The following is a 23,026-nucleotide window of genomic DNA, read 5'->3' as shown; positions in this document are numbered from 1 at the left end:
CTGCTCCAAGTTGGAGCTTGGTTGCTTCTTTTCTTCCACCTATTAACTATACAGCTCCTCATCTCTAATTATAGTGAACAAAAAATGCTCATTGAGAAGGCTGTGAACAGTTAGATGTGGTATGGGAAAACTTGAACTGTTGCCTGGCAAGTTGAAATCATGCAGTCTTCTAGCTTAAGCTTGGTTTCTGAATTGCAGTTAAAGCAATTTCTTCTTAAATGCTAGCTGGGGCCTCTTTCACTATCAGGATGCCAGCCCACAGACCTATCCAAGGGGAAAGTTGTTGACTTTCTCTGTAGAGCATCCCTTCAAATCAAGCCTGGGGCGCTTGCAACTCTCCAGATGTTTCTGCTCTTTGACTGTTGACCATGCTGACCAGGGCTAATGGAAGTTGGAGAGGCACATGTTCTCCAGACAGGCTTCAAATTATTGGAGACAAAGGAATTCTTGGGAGTGACAAAATTGTGAAAATAGCCCAAGGTGCAGAAAAGAATGCTGCACAGAGTTTCTTGTTACTGACAGGACTTGTTCAGCCTAGCTGCATTAGAAGCTCTTTGCTATCGGGTGTATGGTAGCTGTACAGATTTCCTTGCAGTTGACAACAGTGGTTCTTGTTCCCAAGATCATGTGCCTTGATACAGCAGTACCATTAATTATTTAAAAAGAGGCCTTTTATAGATGACTTGAATGCTACACTAAATCAAGATTTATCTGTTAGATTTGGATTTCTTTTGGTGGTGATTATTTCTGGAAGCCCAGCCAGATGGGCGGGGTATAAATAAATTATTATTATTTTATTATGGACTAATGGTGTAAATTATTTTCTAGCACTATAGATTATTTAAAGAAGAACTGGCAATTTGAATAGGTCTTACGTGGTACTGATTTTTTGTGGGATTTTTTGGTAGAAGGATGTTCCTTAATTCTAATAAACATTCAATAGTAACATTGTTACTTTTCAAATTTATAACATCAGGTTATGGGTTTACCATAAAAGGTTACTGAGTTGAGTGAGAGAAACTCATTCCATTAAACACTCGATGATTTGCTTACACCCTGGTCATGCTGATTTCTGGGCTACTATTCATAAGACTCTGAATACTGATTTCTGGATCTTATTCAGACTTTTGGCCCATCAAACTCAGCATAGACTACACAGACTTAGCAGCACTTTGGGGTTTCACTTTCCCAACTCTGCCTGGAGATATCGGGGATTGAACCTGGAACCCCCTGCATGAAAAACATGTGCTTTACCGCTTCACTATGGTCCTTTCCCTGAAAGAGCTTAATGTGTCCCTACAGCTCAATGTCCTTTTCAGTTTCTCTCCCTGTATACTTCCCCTCCCCCTTGTTGATCCAAGCTGGACCATGTCAGGGTTTCCTTGTGTTGTCCACAATAATGCCCAGTTGTGAAGTGGTTTCACTTTAATATTCCATTTCCTTACAATGTTCATTATCTTGTGTTCGATTGAAGATAAAAATCACTGCTGGTTTTCTGCCAGTATTCTAGTGCTGACTCTTGAAACTTGCATTCTTCATTTATAGCCTAGCCATTTGTCCACTTTGAACTCAGTTGGCCTGGCTTTGTTTGGATAACATTTTTCTCTTTCACTATCTTTGCTCTGGGAAAAGTCCCTGTTATTTCCCTGTCCTCCTTCTATCTCCTTATAGTGTCTAGTTTGCAGCTTGCCAGAACGTTCTTCTGTCATAGTTTGAACAAAATAACTTTGGACATGGCACATTGATTAGGGAGCTGCTGGTTGTCGGGTGCATTTTGTGTGTCTGTGAAAACTGGCTCTTCTTAGTAACTGTATGAAGAAGTCCTATTCCAGGGGAGTCTGTGGCCCTCTAGATGCTATTAAACTGTGGTTTCCATCAACCCTGGCCATTCGTGTTGCTGACTTGGGCTTCTGGGAGTTAAGGTCCAACATTAGTTGGATGGTAGGTTCTCCATCCCTGCCTATGGACTTTCTTTCTCTTTGAAAGAATGTGGGAAACTTGAGATTCCCTACTCTTTTATACTTCTTGTGTGTTAATTTCCTTTCCTCCCTCCCATTATGGAGACCTTGGACCAGGTTGATTTAACACAGAGCTGCCTAGAGCAAAGCTCTTGCCTCTACGTGGGCTGGGTAGAAAATAATTTTTCTGCAAAAAGTGTCCATTATCCAGCAGAGCTATGAAGAATCCTCTAATCCTGCCAGGCTCTGACCCCTTCACCTTCCTTCATTCAATACACTCATTTCCTGCAAGAGAAGGAAATGGTGCAGTTTGCATATGGCCCCTTCCCCCCCTTTCCACACTTTCTGCATTGGCTTTGTTTTCTTCGACTGTATTCTTACATCAGGAAACCACAGCTTCCTTAGAGCAACTGCTGCACAGAAGAGAACACTTACAACATGCTCCGTAAGAGAGTTGGGGTGGGGTGATTTACAGAAGAACGGCTTCCTGGGAAGTGATGATTAAACTAATTCCACCACAGTGGGTGGGGCCGTGGGCATAGCCGGGGGGGGCAGTTGCCCCCCATCAATAAAAATCAATAAAAATACATAGCTAACTGAGGTTCTGCCCCCCTAACAAAAGGCCTGCCCCCCCCCCAGAAATCCTGGCTACACCTATGGGTGGAGCTACAAAGTACTGCCAGGTTCGTTCAAAATATTGCCAGCTGTGGAAGATAAACAAACTCATAAACTGCAAGAAGCATCATCACAGTTCAGGGACATCAATCAGCCAGGCAAAAGCACCCCAGGACGGTGTGGAGCAGGGATGGGGAAGGGGCATGACACGGGGAGAATCTTGAGGGCAGGGTAGAGGCTTGGTTGGTTGTATTGGCACCTGGGCTTGAGGTTCCTCACCTCCAACATAGGGATGGAAGCATAGCTGGCCTGTTTCTTTCTTGCAAAGTTACAAGGTCCTGGATTTCTGCACACGCCTCTTGATCTGAGCATGAATCTTGATTAGAAGGAGAATTGGGGGCCCTGGAAAGGGATCATTAGCTACACTAGTCAGCCTGTACCCCACAGCCATAACCTACCTCTCCATAACCATTGTAGTTTTTCTGTGTGCTTCAAGAAATTAATAATTAACGGATTCTGCGAACCCAAAGCACTTGCCTACAGATGGAGACTGCCTACTGCTTCTCTGCATGATATTGCTGTTCTGGCCTCGCTGCCTTCTATTAGCCTCTGCTCATTAATTCTGCCATATCTCTGCATCTTGTGTGAACGAATCATTCAGTTATACCCAATACAGCTGAATTAAGTTACCCTGAGGAAGCTGACCTGTTGCTTCGCTGTTGACGTCACTTTTCTAGCTTTGTCCCCTTCAGATTAGAAGACATGCCCAGATCAGGGGAAGAGGGCGGAATCCTTTTAACATGATTTAATAATGTCGTTCCTCCTGTGGTGAGAAAGAGAGAGTAAAATTGTTGATCATTGTCTTTCTGTATGAATAATTGAAACCAATAAAATGTAAATTTCAAAAATAATGTCAGTCCTCTTCTCCCTACTCCCTCCAATTAAGTCAGCGATGTGAAGGAGAGGGAACAACACCTCTGGTGTATAGACTTCAGGTTGAGAGCCTAAAATCAAGCCATGAAAAATTAACCTAAATTTCGGGACTTGATATGTCTGACTTGTAGTTGTGCCAAGTAACTCCTCTGGTGGACACGTTGACCTGTCTTTATTACTATAGCCAAAATGGGGGGTGGGGGACACACCCTCATCCACTCGAACAAACCTATGACGCCCCAAAAGGCAAAAACATGAAAAGAAGCAAGCCTTAAGTTGGTGCCTGATAAGATCTCCCCTCCTCTTCTGAACAAGTGTTAAATTGTCTGTACTTTGATTTAAAATACCAGCAGCACCTTCCTAGGGAGCAATGAGTTGTGGTATGAGTTGTGGTGATTCTGTCACATAGAAAAAGAAAAAAAAGTTTATTGATATCCTGCTAGAGAAGATATGCGTCCATGAATGTTTCCATCCTGCTGCAAAGAGATTTAATATCCCCTTGTATAGATGTGGGGAACCTGTGGCTCTCCAGATGTTGCTGGACCACAACTTCCATAATTCCTGGTACCGGCCATGCTGGCTGTGGCTGATGGGGGTTTGGAGTCCAACATCATCAAGAGGGCGACAAATTCCCCATTCCTGCCATACGAGTTACCAGATATATTGCTTGGAAATTCACTTTCTGCTCCATGATTCAGCTGTGGCCATGCAGGTTCCTAAACTTTCTGATAAGCAGTTGAGTGACTTTGCAAAAGTAGTTCCGTGCAGTGGCCAGAAGGAAATGTCAGTTACTCAAGAGAGCACTTTAATTCTTGAAGATAAAGATTTAACATGAAGATCTTATGGCTGGGAATTAAAATGAGTCAGACACACAGGTTATCTGCTCCATTGAATACCTTTCAGGACTTGGAATGGACCCTTCTCCTAATCTTTGATTGCTAAAGTGGTTGCTTCAGATCAGATCAAGTAAATTCTTTTGAAAATGGGTTTAGTGTCCTCCTCTCTTAAATGTTCCCTGATTGTGGTATGGGCTAGTAGCCGTTGACTAATGCTTCTTTTCTTTCCAGAGCGGGACTACCACAGTTTGTGTGAGAAGCAGCCCATTGGTCGTTTGCTTTTCAGACTGTTTTGTGAAACACGGCTTGAGCTTATGCGCTGTGTCAAGTTCCTGGATGCTGTGGTAAGCACATCTGTGTGAGAATCCCTTCCTGGGGGTTAAACATGGGAGCTGATTAACTGTAAGTTTTGAAGGAAGGGATCCTGGCATGTGGCATATTGCAAATCCAAGTGTATGGAGGTGGCTTTATTCTTACCTCATTACTTTCACAGTACAGTGGTACCTCGGGTTAAGTACTTAATTCGTTCCAAAGGTCCGTTCTTAACCTGAAACTGTTCTTAACCTGAAGCACCACTTTAGCTAATGGGGCCTCCCGCTGCTGCTGCACCGCCAGAGCACGATTTCTGTTCTCATCCTGAAGCAAAGTTCTTAACCCGAGGTACTATTTCTGGGTTAGCGCAGTCTGTAACCTGAAGCGTATGTAACTCGAGGTACCACTGTACTCATATTCTGCTCATAGTGGAGTCTGGAACAGGTAGTGGTGGTTCTTGGATTATACAAGAATATGTAGTTTGTTTACATCATTTCTGCATTTTTATTCTTGGGAGAGGTATGTAGAATAATTGAATATTGCTTTCTTATCCTCATTCTTACATAGGCAGAGTATGAAGTAACCCCTGATGAAAAACTAAAAGAGTGTGGTCAGCTCCTGATTGAGACGTATTTGACCCCTAAGGTGAGATTTGCATTAGCTAAACAAAGGGAAAGTTGCCTTAATGAGAGCTGCACTTGCCCTAGACCAAGCTGGGTCAAGGATATGCCTAAATATTACCAACAGGGAGTGAACATTGGTACCTAGGCCTGGCATTAGCTCCCAGCAGGCGTGGGGGGCTGAGGACCTCCTAGGAGGTTTAATTTTAAGTGCCTGGCACTCCAAGAGCAAATATGAAGAAGAAGAAGCATCCACCATGCCCCACAGGCTCTCCCCATAATAGAGCAATACTATGTCTGGTCCACGGGGTCACGAAGAGTCGGACACGGCTAAACGACTAAACAACAACAACAATGTCTGGAGCCAGAAGCATTTGGGAGGAAAGATAGTAGTGGCGGCATCTGTCCATCACTTGTCCTTTCACTGCCAGGTACTTGGAAGAAACAAATTATTTGTGCCAGCACTGCTGCCTCCCCAAAGTGCTAACCTGACCCCCCAGCAAGCTTGGCATTATTACAATCTTTTTAAATTTTAAGGGCCTGGTGATGAAGGAGAAGAACAAGGCCGGGCAGCTGCCATAGCCACACCTGCCACTTTCCCCTGGTGCTGTCCACCCCTGTCACTCTGTAAGCTCACTTGGGGTCACCCCAGGATGGTGCTTTGGAGGGGCCCAGAGGCACCTTGCCCAGGACCTCCTTCAAACCTGGTGCTGAATTTGACTCTACCGGTTCCATTAGTAGTACCTTCTCCATGGTGATGCCCCAAATTTGGAACAGCTTCTTACATGAAGGGCACTTGGTGCTAACTTCATTGACATTCCAGGGTCAGACTCTGGCCTTCCTGGTTTCCCCAGACATTTATGAATACTTAGTTGCTGCAATAATGAATTTGTAATTATTGTGGTTGGATCTGATTATCTGTTCTCACTATTCATTGTTTTCTTGTATTGTTGGTTGGCTTAATAATGTTGTTACCTGCTCTGGGATTTATGGGAAGGGCAGGATATAAATTCATAGGTATTAAAAACAACAGAACTCTGATTTTCCTGTCTGATCCTATCTATTCTCAGGGTGTGGATCATGTGCCTGAAGTGCCCTTGGAGCTAGTAAATCTGTGTTCTAAGCGACTGGAGCAGGAACCGGGTAAAGAGCTCTTTAAGGAATCTACCAAGTGAGTGGGGGGATTGGGAGGAATTTGTTTCATGATGTGCACATTTCCCAGGACAGTAGTAGGGGCTAGTAGGGGCTAACTTTGCATACAACCTGTTGCATCTGTAAGTGGGTTGTCACCAGCAAGTCTTGGAATTAATTGCTTGAAATTCATGTACTGTTTATTTCCCTGCTGTAGGAGAGCCAGTGGGTGCCATGTTGTGTATAGGTGGCATATAAGGCTTAAGAAATATTAATATTTGAGTTGCTAGATGGCTTACCCTGCTCTTGATGGTGAATGGAAAACGAGTCACCCCAGCCTGTTGTGATGCTCCTTTTGGCTTGTATTCTTTCTCCCTTGGGAACATTGTACTTTAATTAGAAGTCCCAGGGCATAGTCTGAAGGCACATGATGCAGCAGCCTTTGCTGAAGCCAGGCAGGTATTATCTGGTCAATACCTAGATGGAAGACTGGCTGCCTGAGAGCCATATGTATACCATCTTGATTTCAGTGGAGGAAAGGCAGGGTTTAAATAAGTAAGACCTACCTTTAAAGCATCTCTCACTACCTTGGCAGCAAATATCAGACCAGGCTTGGATGATTGCAGATAACATTGTGGTGGCACTTTGTACTGATGGTAGTGGTGGTGCTTGGAAGCTGTGGCAGTATCAAAAGGAATTTTCTTAAAAGTGAGCCTTGTCTAGAGTCTTTGTGTTCTTCATCTTGCTGCATTTGCCCATATAATTCAGATTTCTGGCCCCAGGTCTTGCTGCTGCAGCTGTGCAAAAAGCTCTGGCAGTGACCTACGTGGCTGTGGTGTATGAACAAAGAGCCTCTGATCTGGAGCCCTGCTTTCTCTGGCAGCCTCTGAAAAGGGAAGTAACCATCATATTCCTTCCTATTGCTCTCCAGATTGGATAGTATGTTGCCTGAGCCTTCTCAATGTCTGCTGTCTCTGGCAGACTCCTCGCCTTATGATCCAAGAGCTTGTCAAATCCCTTGAAGTGTCTCAAGCTTTAAAACTTGATGTTCATTTCTGCTTTTTTTTCCTCCCAGAGGTGCCTCAGGTTCTGTTCTCTTTATTTTGTGGCATAGGGGAACCTCACTGTTTCTGATGGGTTCCGCTTCCTTCCTCTAGGCTCATCCATGACTACCTTAGTGTGGCGCCTTTTGCTGACTACCTTGACAGCATCTACTTCAATCGTTTCCTGCAATGGAAATATCTGGAAAGGTAAACCTCCACTTTGCTATGGGGTCAGAGATAGGTGTAGCTTTGCTTTTCAACCTAATACCCTTTTGCACATTGTAAAGAGCACATTTCATGCCCTTGATACTTTCACTGATAAGTGAAAGAGAAAATGCTAGCCGGTGACTCCTGGTCATATAGTGAGAACAAATCCTCTTCAAGATCAGCTTTTGCTTTTCATTTTGTCAGCCTTGAAACTTGCTAACCATGCAGTCTTAATCCATGCTGTATTCTAGTTTGTCAAGCTTGTGTGTATACTATGCCTTGCATAAACTGCTGAATCCCGCACTTTCCATGTGTGAGTGAAACATGTAGGCTTGTGTAGTGAGACTTCACTTTCCTCTGCTCTTTCTTGACTCCTCTCCTTTGCAGGCCCCCAGAATTTGCTCCAGAGGGTTGACAGAAGTCTGCTCACACCATGTTGGATTCTGCCCAAAAACAGTTTTACACTGAGTGCATGGGGGAACAGGATAACCATTTTACTGTTTTGAGTGGACTACTTTCATTCTCGTTAATTCTTGTTTCGTCTGTTCTCTTCTTAGGCGGCATGTGACCAAGAACACTTTCCGCCAGTATCGCGTACTAGGAAAGGGAGGCTTTGGAGAGGTATGTAGTCTGAGCAATGCAGAGAAGGTAGCCCCACGTCTGCTTTCAAGAATCTATAGAGCATGGCATATTTTTCTCTCACAGAATGAGTCCTATAAGAAGGGACTCTTGGTCACCTAAAATGCTGATATCTAGAAATATTAGCTGAATGTTGGGTGGCATGTTGCTGACTGCTGTGTTAAGTATCTTTTATGCTCCTAAGTTTTACATGCAGCACTTCACAAGCAGGAGAATACTAGGTGTGACTTGGGAGTGATTCAACACGACTGAGTCAATCAACCATTCATTTTGGATTTGATTCTGAGCTCTGTCACCTTCTTGTTACAGCAACACGACTGTGAACCAATTTTTCCAGTGAAAGTTGGGGCTTTCATGGTGTGCCGCAATAAACCATTTACTTAATCTCTATGGTACCACATCACTTTTGCTTTCAGTATCTCAAAGTGAGAGTAATGATTTCGGGATCCAATAACCCCCTTATCAGAACTTATATACTCCAAAAGTTACCTGCCCTATTGTCATTTATTTTATTTTTTCCCCTTCCCTCAAGGTTTGTGCTTGCCAGGTGCGGGCCACTGGGAAGATGTACGCCTGCAAGAAGCTTGAGAAAAAGCGGATAAAAAAGCGGAAGGGGGAAGCCATGGCCTTGAATGAGAAGCAAATACTGGAGAAAGTGAACAGTAGGTTTGTAGTAAGTACATAGGAACTGCTTTACTTCTGCACTGAGGCTGAGACAAAACGTGGCCATGTCTTTGACTCTCTCACCCTGGTGAAGCAATCTTGACTAATTCAGGAGAGGACTGCAATATTTGGAATCTTACCCAGATGGAAAGAAAAGCATAAGGCTGTTGGACTTACATTTCTAGGCCATAAGTCCGCATTACAGCATTTGCAGACTAGGATCTGGCTGTATGGAAATCCCTTTAGTAATAACCAGTTCATGCAGGTTCTTCACTTACCGGGGATGTTGTGGGGAAGATATGGGGAATCATTCTTTTTCATACAATATCATGCAGAAAACTTTCTCTCCCTTTTAAGCTTTAATGCATGACCACAAATGTGCCATAGCTGCTTTTCCATGGCTTTGTCTCACACTGCCACTGCAACAGTTGAAAATTATGGTCATGTGAGCAGGGCCAGTTTTGTGGGCCTTTCCCACTCAGTTGTCTGCCTCTTCTAGCCAGGCAGCTATCAGGAGGGAGGAACCTACACAGTTGGCTTTGCTGACATAATGCTGGACTGTCAAAATATTGCTATTGTATGGCATGAAACAATGGGAAACCCGTCTATGAAAGGATTGTGATGATATAATAAAAGTACATTACTCTGGGGTCTGGCTGGATTTGTCTGTCTCACTGAAGGAGATGAGAGTAATAAGGGAATAGTGCTTCATTTAGTGCATATCCCCCCAGCCTGGTGGCCTCCATATTTTTTCAATTACAACTCCCATCAGCCCTTTGCTAATCAGGAATGCTGGGAATTGTAGCCCAAAATATTTGAAGGTTACTGAGTCGGGGAAGGCTGCTCCAATGGCTGAAAAGTGCCCTGGCAGGAGTTGTAGCTCTGCCATTCTTTGTTCTCTCCATCTGCAACTCACTATCATGTCGGGTCCCATCGCTATTAACCCTACTCCCGCCATACTTTTCAGCTCCTCCTCACCTCTTACCCAAAAAGCTTCATGCAAAGTTAACCCTTCCTGTACAAGATACATAAATTATCCTGCATCTTGCTTTGAGCATCTATTTTGTTGTGTATAGCTGGTGCAGAATTGTGCCAGGTGTGTGTAGGTGCTATGCTGTGCGAGGCTGCTCTGCTTTTCTAGTGGTTGACTTGGCTTGCTTGTGTTGTAGGTGAGTCTGGCCTATGCATATGAAACAAAAGATGCCTTGTGCTTGGTCCTGACTCTCATGAACGGAGGGGACCTGAAGTTCCACATTTACCACATGGGAGAAGCCGGTTTTGAGGAGCCACGGGCTGTTTTCTACGCTGCTGAAATCTGCTGTGGCTTGGAAGACCTCCACCATGAGAGGATAGTGTACAGGTGAGAACAGTCTTTTCTCCCAGGTGAAGCTGGGGTTCACACTGGGGTTTTATGTTAACAAGGATTTGTGCAGTGTCTTAAGCACTGCTACTATATTGTAAAAGCAGTTGTTCAGAATTTAGCAAGGAAACCTGTGAGGCAGGACTAGTTTCCCAGAACTCACCAGCACAGGTTTTCATTCTCCTTCCAAGCTGAGAATCCAAAACATATCAGACTCTCATTAATGCCCAAGTGGAGGAAAGAAGGGGAAAAATTTGTACTGGGAAAGTGGCCCTGCCTCACAAATTTCCCATATGTGAAAGGTATGGCTATATAGTTCATATTTTCCTGTGATATTGGCATCACTAATTCTTGCTTATATGTTTTATGGTGCTTCTCCTCTGCTAGTCCTGGAGAAGCAACCCATTGAGGTTTATATCTTACACAATCTGTTTTCCTCCATTAGGGACCTGAAGCCAGAAAATATATTGTTGGATGACCATGGTGAGTAAATGTCTGTTCTAAACACTCTGGCTTCACTGCTATCTGCAGTTTTTATATCAGATTTTGTTCTGGGTTGAGGGAAATCTGCAAACTGCACACTTGCATGACTCACTTTCCTTTGATAAGGTCACATCCGCATTTCTGACCTGGGCCTCGCAGTTTATGTTCCGGAGGGACAGACGATAAAAGGTCGGGTGGGAACAGTTGGCTACATGGGTGAGTATGCAAGAAATGCCCTTTTGAATTGACTGGGGTCAGCATGGAGACCATGAAGTGCAGCAGCCAAGGACCCTGGGTAAAAGCAATATCTTGTCAAAGTTTGCAGTTCAGAACAATGGTGGGTGCTATTGTAGTATGTTGGAAATCCAGTGAAACTTAAACCCTAGGTTCGACATTCTGGTAAGATATTAGTCTCCTAAGAAGTTAAATTATCAGTTAAATCTTTAAGTTTGACTCAGCAAGTGCATTTGTCTTCATTGCTGTGTAATCCATTTCACTACTTCTATTTTGGCAATACCTTACTTGATCCTAAGCATTCCTTCTCTTCAATTACATTTGGGCCCTAAGTTTTGTAGGAAATTTACAGTGCTTATAAAACAAACAAGCTCCTATTGTTTCTGCAAAGCTGTAATTTTGTACTCTTTGGGACTAACATTTTCCTGGTGTCCAAAGAGCAGCAGTCTAGATAACAAAATTGTGCAAGAATTGGCACCCCTTTCAAGGTGTCAGAACAAGGATGCTTTAGATTGGATAGAACTGGCAAAGCAAGCAGAGTTCAGTGTTGCTGTTGACTTGTGGTACCATGTTCTGTACAAATTCTTTCCTGTTACTGCAAGCCAAAAACCTGGTGGTGGTTAAAGTACAGTATTGGTATGGTGCCAGTTAGCCTACGTTCACTTAATTAGTATATCTTGGTAGATGTTCTACAGACATTGACTCTTCCTTGCATTGTTTGGCTGGAGGGGAAAAAAGGACGGTATTTGAGACATTGTTGGGCATTGTGGAAGGATGAAGGAAGGAATTAAACATCATGCTCTGTTGAACTTTCCATCTGCACAACCTTTTAAGTTTGCCAGATGGAACAACCTCCTCTGTTCTGGGGGTTCTCCCATCTCTTCCTCCCACCAAGTTTGAAGAGTGCCTGGGCAGGGACAAAACTAGGCTTTATTTCACCCAGGTCAGAGACCCAGTTTGGCACACCCACATGCATTTGCACGTGCGCATACACACACACACACACACACACACACACACACACACACACACACACACTGGAAGCCTCTGGGGGCTTCACCTGGGGCAAAAACCTGGCTAGCCACCGCCACCACGCCATAGCTACGGCTCTGGGGGTTTTTTTGGTGGGGGGAGCACTTTTGCCCAGTGGAAGACCTTGCACAGGGCTTCTGCTTATGGGGAATCATTAGGTGAATCCTGCCAAAGACTAAAGTATATTACAAAGGTGTACATGATGAGATGGCTCCTCTTTGTGGCACATCACTGAACCCTAGCTTGGGGACTATGTTAAGCATTCCCTTTCCTGCCTGCTGCTGCTTCTTAAAGCAGTTGCAAGTACTGTACTTTACACTGCCACTACATTAAACATGAGATTTGGAATTGCACTTGGCAACACAAGCAGAAGTCTGACCAGTTCTATTGAGCTCATAGCTAGCTGCCTGAACATTGGTCCGCCTAGCTCAATATTATCTATCTTGATGGGCAGTGGCTCACTAGAGTTAGATTTTTCCAGCTGTACTTGGAGATACTAGGATCTGAATCTGGGACCTGTTGTGTGCAAATCGTGTTCGCCTTCACTGAGCTACAAACTTTCCCTTAACACTCAGCACCATGCATTTGAAGAATATCCACAGGCCTGTTCAAATGGTTCTTACTTTTGCAGCTCCTGAAGTTGTGAAGAATGAGCGGTACACATTCAGCCCTGACTGGTGGGCCTTAGGATGCTTGCTATATGAGATGATTGAGGGCCAGTCTCCATTTCAGCAGCGCAGGAAGAAGATTAAGCGTGAAGAAGTAGAACGCCTGGTGAAGGATGTGCAGGAAGAGTACTCTGAGAAGTTCTCACCTGCTTCCCGTTCCCTCTGTTCCATGGTACATATATTGTCTCATCCTTAAGCTAGTTACCCTCCTTTTAGCATTTAAAAGGGGTGCCTGCTCACTTCTAAGTGGGCTCTGGGTACGTTGAGAAAGCTGTACCTGCTCACTGGAAACTAACTTCAGAGTAGTGCAGTACACCATAACTTTTGTTTTGCTACTAGATCTCATTTTGTGTGTATGACTTCTTCAGAGCCAGGTGCAGCCAGGAAATCAAGGCAGTGTACCTTTGTGAAATGAACGGAAATTGTAAAAATACTTCTCTTCAGGGCAGTTGTAGCTTGGTAGCAGTTTAGTGTCAGACTCAGAAAACATCATCTCATCTGTACTCACTAGTTCTTCATTCCTCTTCAACCTGGCTCCTGGAACATTTGTATTTGCAATAAGAGTAGGGTATGGTGCAGTATGGCCTAGCTGCAACTGTGACATGATCCTAGATCCCTTCCTAGATTACCTACCTACCTACCTACCTACCTGGCATCAAGCAGTTTAATATTTTAAGCTTTTCCTTGTCCCATCCTGTTAATTTATTCTCTCAGTTAGCTTATTGGAGCTTAAGCAATTGAAGGAAACCTCAATCATAACCAGTGCAGAGGGTTTCATTCAAGCAGGAGGTCTCTGAAGTGTCAGTTACCCATTAAATACACATCAATAGTTTCAAAAATCCCTTCTCGTTTTTGAGTAAATGTAAAAAGATTGGTAGAAGAACTAAGGGTTGGGTATGAAATCATGTGAGTGCTATGTCCCAGTCATCAATCTTGTTGCATGCATAACAGTCTCAGATGTTTGGAAGAATTAGCAAGCCTTATTTACTTCTTTCCTCCACACTATAACTCACTTTACATAGCTAAGAGTTTTTGCATCTTGCAAGAGGCTTGAATAAGCAATGGTTGGGAGGGAGGTTGCTTGCTCCTGTAAGAAACTTTTATGTCCTTCAATATGCAGGTTGATGTTTAAAATAATCCATGCTTCCTGTGATTATCCAGGATACCCTAGAATGCAGCTATTGGACTAGACCCTTCCCCTCCAGTGGCCTTTTGTCTATCAGTGTACAAGATACATTCATTCTGTATTGTAATTTCTGTGGATTGTTGTCTTAAAGCCATGGGATTTCTGACAGGCTAGTGGAAAACGGGGTATAAGTCTCAGAAATAAAGCAACAGGGATCCTTCTTGCTGTTTACTGCCTTTGAAAGGGCTGAGAAACCTGAGCAAATAAGAGCATAATATTAAAACAAATCCTCACAGATTATTTTGATGTCTTTTTACTTTAGAGTTGTCATATGTGGGGATTTAGAAGGCCATAGTGCAGTCAAGAGTTGATATCCTATCAGCTTTTATTAAGTTATTCATAACCAGTAACTTAAGCTGTGTTTCGGGTTCAGTTGAAAAGAACCTCATTCTACCAATAATGGTTCAAGTTCTGTTCCAGAATATTGTTCAAAAATAACATTTTAAGCAATTTTCAGCTTAGTTTTGTTTCATCTACCTGGAGGCTGGGTCTGTTGCCCTTTGTAGCTAAAGCCTTCTGGCAGTACAGAGGCTTTGGTGTGACACCCTGTGCTATGTTACAGCTCCTGTGTAAAGATCCACTGGAACGGCTGGGATGTCGAGGTGCTGGTGCTCAGGAAGTGAAAGAGCACCCTCTCTTTAAACACTTGAATTTCAAGCGGTTGGAAGCAGGGATACTTGACCCACCATTCAAACCCGATGTGAGTTCAGAATGCACGTGTGTAGCAGCGTCTTCCTCGTACCATCTGTTGGTTGTGTTCAGGTGTAGGAAAATAGCCCTTTCATTGCTCTCCCTTTTCTGCATTCTTCTTAGCCCCAGGCTATTTATTGCAAGGATGTATTGGACATTGAGCAATTCTCTACAGTCAAGGGGGTAGAGCTGGAGCCCACCGACCATGACTTCTACCATAAGTTTGCAACAGGAAGCGTCCCTATTCCCTGGCAGAATGAGGTAGGTGCTCTTCCACTCTTCAGGAGAATTTCTGCTTCTGATGGGAAGACACGCTGAGTCATCTGCACTTGCTGGGGGTGGGGTGCAAAGCTGTTCCATAACTGACTGGCTGAGGTATTGTATAAGTAGCTAATTTGGGACAAGTGTCATGGAGACACCCTGTCGATGAGGACCTGAGCAGGGAAGACCAATAGTGAGCTCGTCATCTTTTTATTCTCCCCTAGATGATAGACACAGAGTGTTTCAAAGAGCTGAATGTTTTTGGTTCAGATGGAGCCATACCGCCTGATCTGGACTGGAAGGGACAGCAACCCATCCAGCCCAAAAAGGGTCTCCTCCAACGTCTCTTCAGCAGACAGGTAACTTGCCTGAAATGTGGGAAGCAGGTTTGTCTTGACATGGGGATCAGAAACCAGTTCTGGGGTGCTCTCTGCCCTCTCTTTGCACTGCACAGGGCTGGCCCATCCATGGGCAAAATGGGGCAGTAAATGAGTGCCTCCTGCTTGCTTCATCTGCCCTTCTTTCTCTGCCCCCACTTCCCAGGCTTTCCATGTTTTGCTGTTCCTTACATGGTGGCAGCATGCTCAGCGTCTCCCTCCTCTCTGCCTTGCATTTAGGAAGGGTAGGGGAGCCCTTCCTCCGAGCAACCCAGGAGAGTGCCTGTACCACTGCCACTTTCCTGGGGTGGTCTTTTAACATCACTTAAAAGTTTAAACGCAGCAGTGGTATAGGCACTTTCCTATGCCACCTCTCTCAGTATGTCTTGCTCTGAGGAAGGACCCTCTTGTTTTCCTGAGGCAGAGAGGAGGTGGAGGCATGCTACTGCTGCTGCTGCTGCTGCATTAGCGCCAGCAAAACATTAAAAGAGAGAGGAGAGGAGAAGAGGTGTGGAGGAGGGGTGAAGGTGTGAGAGGAGAGGGTAGCAGCTTTCCTCAAGTGGTACCATGTTGTATGCCAGTCCTAGCACCACTGATCTTTCTGTATCTATACACCTCAGACCCATTAGCAGGCCAGCTGCTGTAGTGGCATTTGAGCTCAGCTAGTTCAGTTTACTAACATAAGCTCCATAAACTATCCAGATGTGACTTCCCACTTCCAGAGCAACTTTCTTTCTGAATAACCGGAAGGACGTCTTGGGGTTTGGTACCCAAGAGGCCCTAGCTTTGTATGTGTGATACTTAACATAGATTTGTGGGTGGCTGGAAGCATAGTCTAATAATTCTGGGCTTTAGACAGCCTTGCTCCTTTTGGCCTGGACAAATAGCTGGAAAGCAATGTAGTCCCCCATGTACCCAAATGCCTCTTGTCATGGCCAGTCTGGCCTGGCTGTTTCCCATGCCAAAACTTCTAAGACAGCTGTGGGAGAGAAACACTTGATAAAGTGTCATTTGTTCTTCTCAGAAACTAGTCCCTGAACCCCCTTATGTCTTCATGATTTAGAAATACAGCTTCTTGCACAGCACATGTGTTTGCGGTGCTTTTTGCTTAGAAAAAAGTGTTCACTCTCAGTGCTAGGAGCCTGACCTTATTGTGGTGTGGTGTGTGAATGAGAGCCCATTTGAATTGGCATCTTCCCTCCTTTCTGTGGGCTCATCATTTTCCAGTATCCCTCACCTTGGCAATTTCTCTGGGTCTTGCTCTGGCTGCTCTGTTTGGTGGTAGTTATCCCTGTAGGCCGGGAGAGGCCCTAGGAGAGGGCATGGCTATTTCTGGCCTGGCTCTCACAGCATGTTTTCTCTTTCCAGAGGTGAGCAACCTCTTCTCTGCTGCTCTGCTCAGGAAAATGACTACCTGGTGCCCCAAACTCCCCTGGCGGACATGACAAGACAAGGGGATGAGGACTCTACCTCTTCAGTGCCTCCCTCTCCTTCCCCCTCTCCCCCCTCTCCAAAATACGCTGTTTGTTCATTAATAGTTCTTCAAGCCACTAATCCTGCTTCCTGCAAAGCACCATGAATGTCTTGCCTTGTTCCCTTGCCATGGAAGCAGCTGGATTATTATTTAAACATCCCTTTTCTCCAGCTCCCATGCCTTCTTTATGTGGCCTTGCTATTAAGAATGGAAGTTTTCTCTCTCTCCCTCATGTACCCAAGAACCCCGCACACTTTTTGAGAGCTTGCTGATGTTCTAGACATGTCCTGCTTTCTACAGTTAGGCCATGCTCCTATCTTATTGCAGTTGTTCCATTGAAGTAATGGTTCATCTTTCTGTGTTTATCTGTTTCCTGCTGTGCTTTTACTAGGCCTACATAAGACCCCACTATGGTCCTGGGCTCACTAACATAGAATAATTTCCGTTCCTACTTCTGTACTTGGCCATGGCCAAGTACAATTAGATTCCTCACAGCCCATAAATAGGCATTGAAAGGGTATGGAAAAGGCACAGTCTGGTTGTGAATAAGGGAGTGTGGTAGGAGGTCCAGCATGATATTCTCTCTCTCTCTCCCTCTCTAGTCCTGCAGGTTGGCTGCCAGAGAGCACTGACTGCAAGCAGCTCCACCATCAGATTTGGTTTTGGTGCTGAGCCCCAAAGTTATTTTCTAAGCAATGGTTTCTTTTTCTGTGGGGACTGGGAATAGAATCCTGTGGCATGTCTGCGTGTTGAATAATAACTGGACTCACTCTGTGCTTGCTGTGTGCTCTCCCTTTTCCCCTTGCTTTCCCCCACCCATCCCTCCTCCTCCTGCCGCCTCCTCCTCCCTTCATTCTCCAGGACTGTTGTGGGAACTGCAGTGAAAGTGAAGAGGAACCCACTCGCCTATAGGTCCCGCCAGCCTATTCTTTCTATGAGCCTGGCCAAGCAGCGAGCTGACTCAACAAAAGAGATGGTACTGGCCTAGCACTGGCTTGGCTTACAACCCAGCGCACATGCTAGCTGTATGAGTGTGGGATCATCGTTTCAGGGTGGCAGCAGACTCCACCCTACAGAGGAAATGCTCCAGGACGGGGGAAAGTAGACAGCTCTGCAAAGGTCTTCAGTGTACTGCCGAGGGATCATCCTGCCACACCTTTTCCATAGTGGAGAGATGATGGCAGGAACTAGTGAAACATTCCAGGGCTGGCCCTGATCCTGGCCTTTGGCCTCCCATCTGCTCACCTGCTGGAGTTTGTTTTATATATTTATATTGATATATCTATGAATGTATGTATATAGCATATGTACATTTTTAATTGTTGGGGATGGAGGTCCTTCTGTATCTCTCTCTCTCTTCCTTACCCCAGCGTCCTTGCTTCACCCTCGTGAACACTGTGCACCAGTAACTTCTAAGAAACAAGTAAGCAGCTCTGTTCCCCAAGCAATGGATCCTTTTAATGTTCCCTGTGGAATATCCACCAATCTGTTCTGCTGGTGGAAATGGGTAGAAGGAGAAGCTCAGGAATGGCAGCTGCAATGCAAGAGCAGCCTCCACTGGCATATCTAGTCTGCGGGGACACAATTGGGATAACCTGTGTGTGTCCAGGACTTCCCCCAGATGACTTGCTTTGTTCTCATAATGCACAATGAGAGTGATGGAGAGATGCTAAGGCTTGTAGACATGTCAAGATAATACCTGGAGGTTTTTCTGAGATGACAGGCTGTGGGTTTTTGGTTGGTTGGTTGGTTTTTAACATGGTTAATTGAAGTAAGGAAGTTTTCAAACACTAGAGTAGCATTACAGTTGACTCTCAGCTTACACAGGGGTTTCATTCCAGGGATAGCGCATAAAGCCAAAATAATGTATAATCAAAACAACCCTTTAAAAACAGTAAAAGGCATGTCCCAGCACTCTCCAACCACCTCTACATTCTATCTGAAGGCTGCACACTCTCTCCCAAGGTTGCTACAGACTCTCCCCGCACCTCCAAACAATCTCCCAGGGTGAGTGCAATGGTTGGTGGGGTTGCCAATGTTTCCTCTCCACCACCTTCTGACATTTATCTCTGCTGCCCCCTTTTCTTTGGCCAAGCACATAAAGCTGTGGTCACACAAGTTAAATGGAAGCTGTTGGCAGCATACTGGTTTCTAGCTTTAATTTCTTTATTGAAACTCCAATAAGGCCAGTATGAGTTGACAAGGAAAGCTGGGGAGGGTTTGTCATTTACCTTGGGAACCTATAAAAGTTGAGTCTGTATTCTTATTTATTTTATTTTCTGGACCACTGTGCCCTATTTTTCTCCCCCAAGAAATGATGTGATTCTGTTGTTTGTCCTAGTAATGTTTTCTAAAGAGTTCACCTGCCAACTGTGCCAATGTGGGAGCATGCATGGATTCGAGCCTAGAATCTTGAGCCCTCTGCACTTTTTTGAAAGGGTTAAACTTCATGAAAAGTGAGAGGTCTCTAATAAAACCTCGCGGTGTCTTCATTTTTAATGTAAAGCAGGTGCTAGTTCTCTGAATTTGGAACAGCAGCATTGAAAGTGTAGGGTTTACCCTTTTCCCTTGCACAATTTTCCTAATCACATCGCACCTCAAAGCTGCTTGTTAGCCTTAGAGTAGAAAAATAGCAGCTTTGTCCAGGTAAAGCTTGGCTCTTTTGGTGAAGAGCTCAGAAAACATTAGGAGATTCAAGTGTAGATGTTTTCTGTCTGGTGTAGCTAGGCTGAAAGTCCTAGTCATCTTTCTCCATAGGAATCTCTTCTACAGTCTTCCATGGCTGGGAGCCCAAGGCACCCACAGAGCTGCATTTGTGCCTTCATGAAGCTCTGATAAGTAGACCTATTTATTGCCTGGACTAAAGATTTCCAATCTCAAATAATTCCCCTTATTCTGTATCTAGTGTGCACTTCTTCAGTCTCCCAGCAGTTATTTCTAACCTGGAGATTGTGGGTGAGTGGTGTGTGGGTGTGTGTGTGGGTGTGTGTGTGGGTGTGTGTGATCTGCCTTGCTCCTGGGCAGTTAACCTCATCTGCCAGTTCACCTATGGTATCTCATGCTAGTGTTGCACTGAATATTGGAACTATTTTGAACTTGTTTGCTAACTGTATGTCCTGATGATTCATTGCTGTGGTACAGAAGTGGATGCAGTGAACACATTGCCAGGTGCTGGGCAGTTTCATTCTGATGCTCCTGAATGTGGAGCATCAGTCAGCATGTCCCTGAATTAGAAAAGAGCAGCTTCTCTTCATTGTTTTCTGTGTGGCAAATAGATCTTTTGTTACTGCCTTCCATCCTTGTCTGCTCTACACACTCTCACGTGCCTCTTGCAGCCTGTCAGTTAACATCCAGCTAGCAATTCAGTGAGCCTTTCTCATTCCTTTCCTTAGAAACTCCAGTTGAACGTGATATTTTATTTACAGACTTCTTCATTGTGTCTTTCCCCGGTCTTCCCCATCTTTTGATTTTATTCTGCCTCTTTCAAATACTTTTGAAAAATATTTCTGATCATCTGAAAATTTGTCTGAGAATATCATTAGTCACTTCATCCCACATAATATCTTAGAGCTGATGTACATTTGTAGACACAACCTGAAAGGCAGAGTTTAAAAATGGAAAGTGGACTGCAACTGTAAATAGAACATGGGCAGGTTTCAGTGCAATAAATATGGATGTCAGTCCCAGTTCCAGATGTTACTGCAGGGAATCCATGTTTTTTAAACTCCTGTGTGCTGTTCACAATTGACAGGGAAACCTGTAGTTCTGTCATTTAAACTTGAGTCCTTTTAGTAATGTTTAAGCATGACATCCCTAAGACTTGTTATAGGTACATAATGCAAAAGACTAATAAAAAGGACAGTTTCCCTTAGGTGTAAGATTATATGATTTAATAAAATCTACTACTTATTTCCAGCAGAAAATGTCATCTTAATATTTTACATTTAATCAGATTTGGGAATATAGAATATTCTCTCCTTAACAAAAAAAACACACCCCTGTTTTAAAAAAGAAATAAAACCTCATGTTCCATCAGTATTATAAATATATATTTAAGTGTAGTTATTGGTGTTAAAACACAGTGGCAAATTTTGTGTTCTGGTTTTTGAATTGAAGTAGTGGAGAGAAGGGACGCGGGTGGCGCTGTGGGTAAAAGCCTCAGCGCCTAGGGCTTGCCGATCGAAAGGTCGGCGGTTCGAATCCCCGCGGCGGGGTGCGCTCCCGTTGCTCGGTCCCAGTGCCTGCCAACCTAGCAGTCCGAAAGCACCTTCGAGTGCAAGTAGATAAATAGGGACCGCTTACTAGCGGGAAGGTAAATGGCGTTTCCATGTGCGGCTCTGGCTCGCCAGAGCAGCGATGTCACACTGGCCACGTGACCCGGAAGTGTCTCCGGACAGCGCTGGCCCCCGGCCTCTTGAGTGAGATGGGCGCACAACCCTAGAGTCTGTCAAGACTGGCCCGTACGGGCAAGGGTACCTTTACCTTTACCTTAGTGGAGAGAAAGAAATGTAAGTTTCAAGTATCTTCATCAAATTTGGAAGAAGGAGTTAATTGTCTCCAATTATCTGTAAGGTGGTAGGTGCCTATTAGGAAGTTGCCTTGCATCAGGTCAGATTATGGTCCATCTAGACCAGTATTGTCTACCCTGATTGGCTAGTGGCTTTCTTAGGTTCTCAGGCAGAGAAAGGTTAGTAGCACCTGCTACTCAGTTGTTTTTCATGAGACCTGCTAGATAATGGGCCTGGGACTTCCAGCATACCAATTAGAAACAGATCTTCCCTTGTTGGCAGCCCCTCTAACTAATAGGAATCTCCCCCCCCCCCCCGCCTATTTTAAAAGCTTGCTTGATTAGCAGTGCAATTCTAATCACGTCTACTGAGAAGTAAGTCCTATTTAATGGCGCTTATTCCCAGGTAAGTAGGGTGAAGATTGCAGCCTAAATCAAGGCCTAGGGTAGAATTCAGGGTTGTACTATGGTGAATGTCTCATCAGTGCAAGTATTGTAGCTTGTGAGACAGAACAATTCCACCTCTTGTCCCGCACACCAATGCTGCTTTGGGGGTTCTCCCAACTCCCAAGCCAATTTTGAGGAGCATGGGAGGAGGGCTGAGGGGAAAGCCCTGTTATGCAAACCAGAACCCTCATGCAACTTGTGCTTATGGGACTCATTAGGTGACTTTCACCCCTAGTTTTATGTGTAAGAACCCCGTGTTCCTCCTTTTATTCTGGCTTCAAATTCAAAACTATGGCTGTAGCAATATCCTTCTAAGGTCAGCAGCATCTGAGCTCAGTTCTATGAGCACTTCAGAATTGTCCTTTGTGTCTGCCAAAACCCTGGTCTGACCTGTTGGCCTGGGTCTGTTCTCCATTCTCCCTGCCTCTTGAGCATAGGCTTCTGCCTTGATTCTTTCTTCCACCCCATCCCTGTTAAATTTTAAGTTTGTACCTTTGCTTGTTTCTCTTCTGTCTTAACAGGTCTGTGCTGCAGTCTGTTAGCAATTCTTCTCTAGCCTAACTCCTGTCTGATTTGTCTTTCCATAGCGGCAGTAAACTTATGTATGAAAGATATAAAATTGTGATATTATAAAATGTATATGCTGGAGATACGCCCACTAAAAGAGTTGGAAATTGGACATGCTACTATCTACTGCCGTTGCCTAGGCAAGAGTGTTTCTGGAATTGATTGTTTTTTTAGGGGGGTGTCTCTGTCTCCCCTCACCCAATGGAAATCCAGGAATAAAAGGACCTCCTTCAAAATTACTGTTGTGTGCCCCATTTATAACTGCAATAGCGCTCAGAAACATGATTTGTGAATATGGCTCAAAATGTACTATTTTGACTTTCATCCCACAGTATTTGTTGTAGAAATGCATCACCTCCAGGGTTTTCTTTCTTTTTTTAAAATAAGATATTTATTAGCATTTTCACAAGTTTTCTAAAACATAAAAATCACACAAAAAAGACACAAAAAAGAAAATCAAAAATACATACAAAAAATCAGAAAACAAACAAAAACCACATGTATAACTTCATTCCCTTATATTCGTGAAAATTACTTTCCCGACCTCCTCATACCTCTCCTTACTGCATTCCATTCTCTAACCCTGCATCACCTCCAGGGTTTTCTAGTGTATATGCCATCTTAACTGAGATGTAGCTGTATCAGGGGGTCTGATATCTTTCCTTCATCTGTAAGATATAACTTCACAGATATGTATGTGTGAAATGCACAAGAGTTCAACTGCCACATTTTATGTGACCACACATATTTTAGAAGCTGTAGATTAAAGAGAGCACTGAATGT

At 44.2% G+C, this 23,026-nt stretch overlaps 1 protein-coding gene across 2 annotated transcripts in view; it reads left to right on the top strand.

Moving 5' to 3' along the window:
• GRK6 (G protein-coupled receptor kinase 6) overlaps window positions 1–22,482 on the top strand; it is a 32,160-nt gene extending 9,678 nt beyond the window's left edge. Inside the window, exons 3-16 of one of the 2 annotated variants that reach the window (XM_028718506.2) lie at window positions 4,574–4,686; window positions 5,222–5,299; window positions 6,345–6,445; window positions 7,563–7,655; window positions 8,213–8,276; window positions 8,827–8,967; window positions 10,127–10,317; window positions 10,763–10,800; window positions 10,927–11,016; window positions 12,698–12,906; window positions 14,483–14,620; window positions 14,734–14,871; window positions 15,096–15,230; window positions 17,584–22,482. In XM_028718506.2, coding sequence (XP_028574339.2) covers window positions 4,574–4,686; window positions 5,222–5,299; window positions 6,345–6,445; window positions 7,563–7,655; window positions 8,213–8,276; window positions 8,827–8,967; window positions 10,127–10,317; window positions 10,763–10,800; window positions 10,927–11,016; window positions 12,698–12,906; window positions 14,483–14,620; window positions 14,734–14,871; window positions 15,096–15,230; window positions 17,584–17,634 — 1,580 coding nt within the window. In that variant the 3' untranslated portion in view covers window positions 17,635–22,482. The other variant, XM_028718507.2, reaches the window with a different exon arrangement.
• Window positions 22,483–23,026: the final 544 nt, after the last annotated feature.

Source organism: Podarcis muralis, chromosome 2, assembly GCF_964188315.1.
Source record: "Podarcis muralis chromosome 2, rPodMur119.hap1.1, whole genome shotgun sequence".
NCBI classification, from domain to species: domain Eukaryota; kingdom Metazoa; phylum Chordata; class Lepidosauria; order Squamata; family Lacertidae; genus Podarcis; species Podarcis muralis.
The sequence above is the reverse complement of the archived record's forward strand: the minus strand, read 5'-3'. Positions and strand labels throughout refer to the sequence as shown.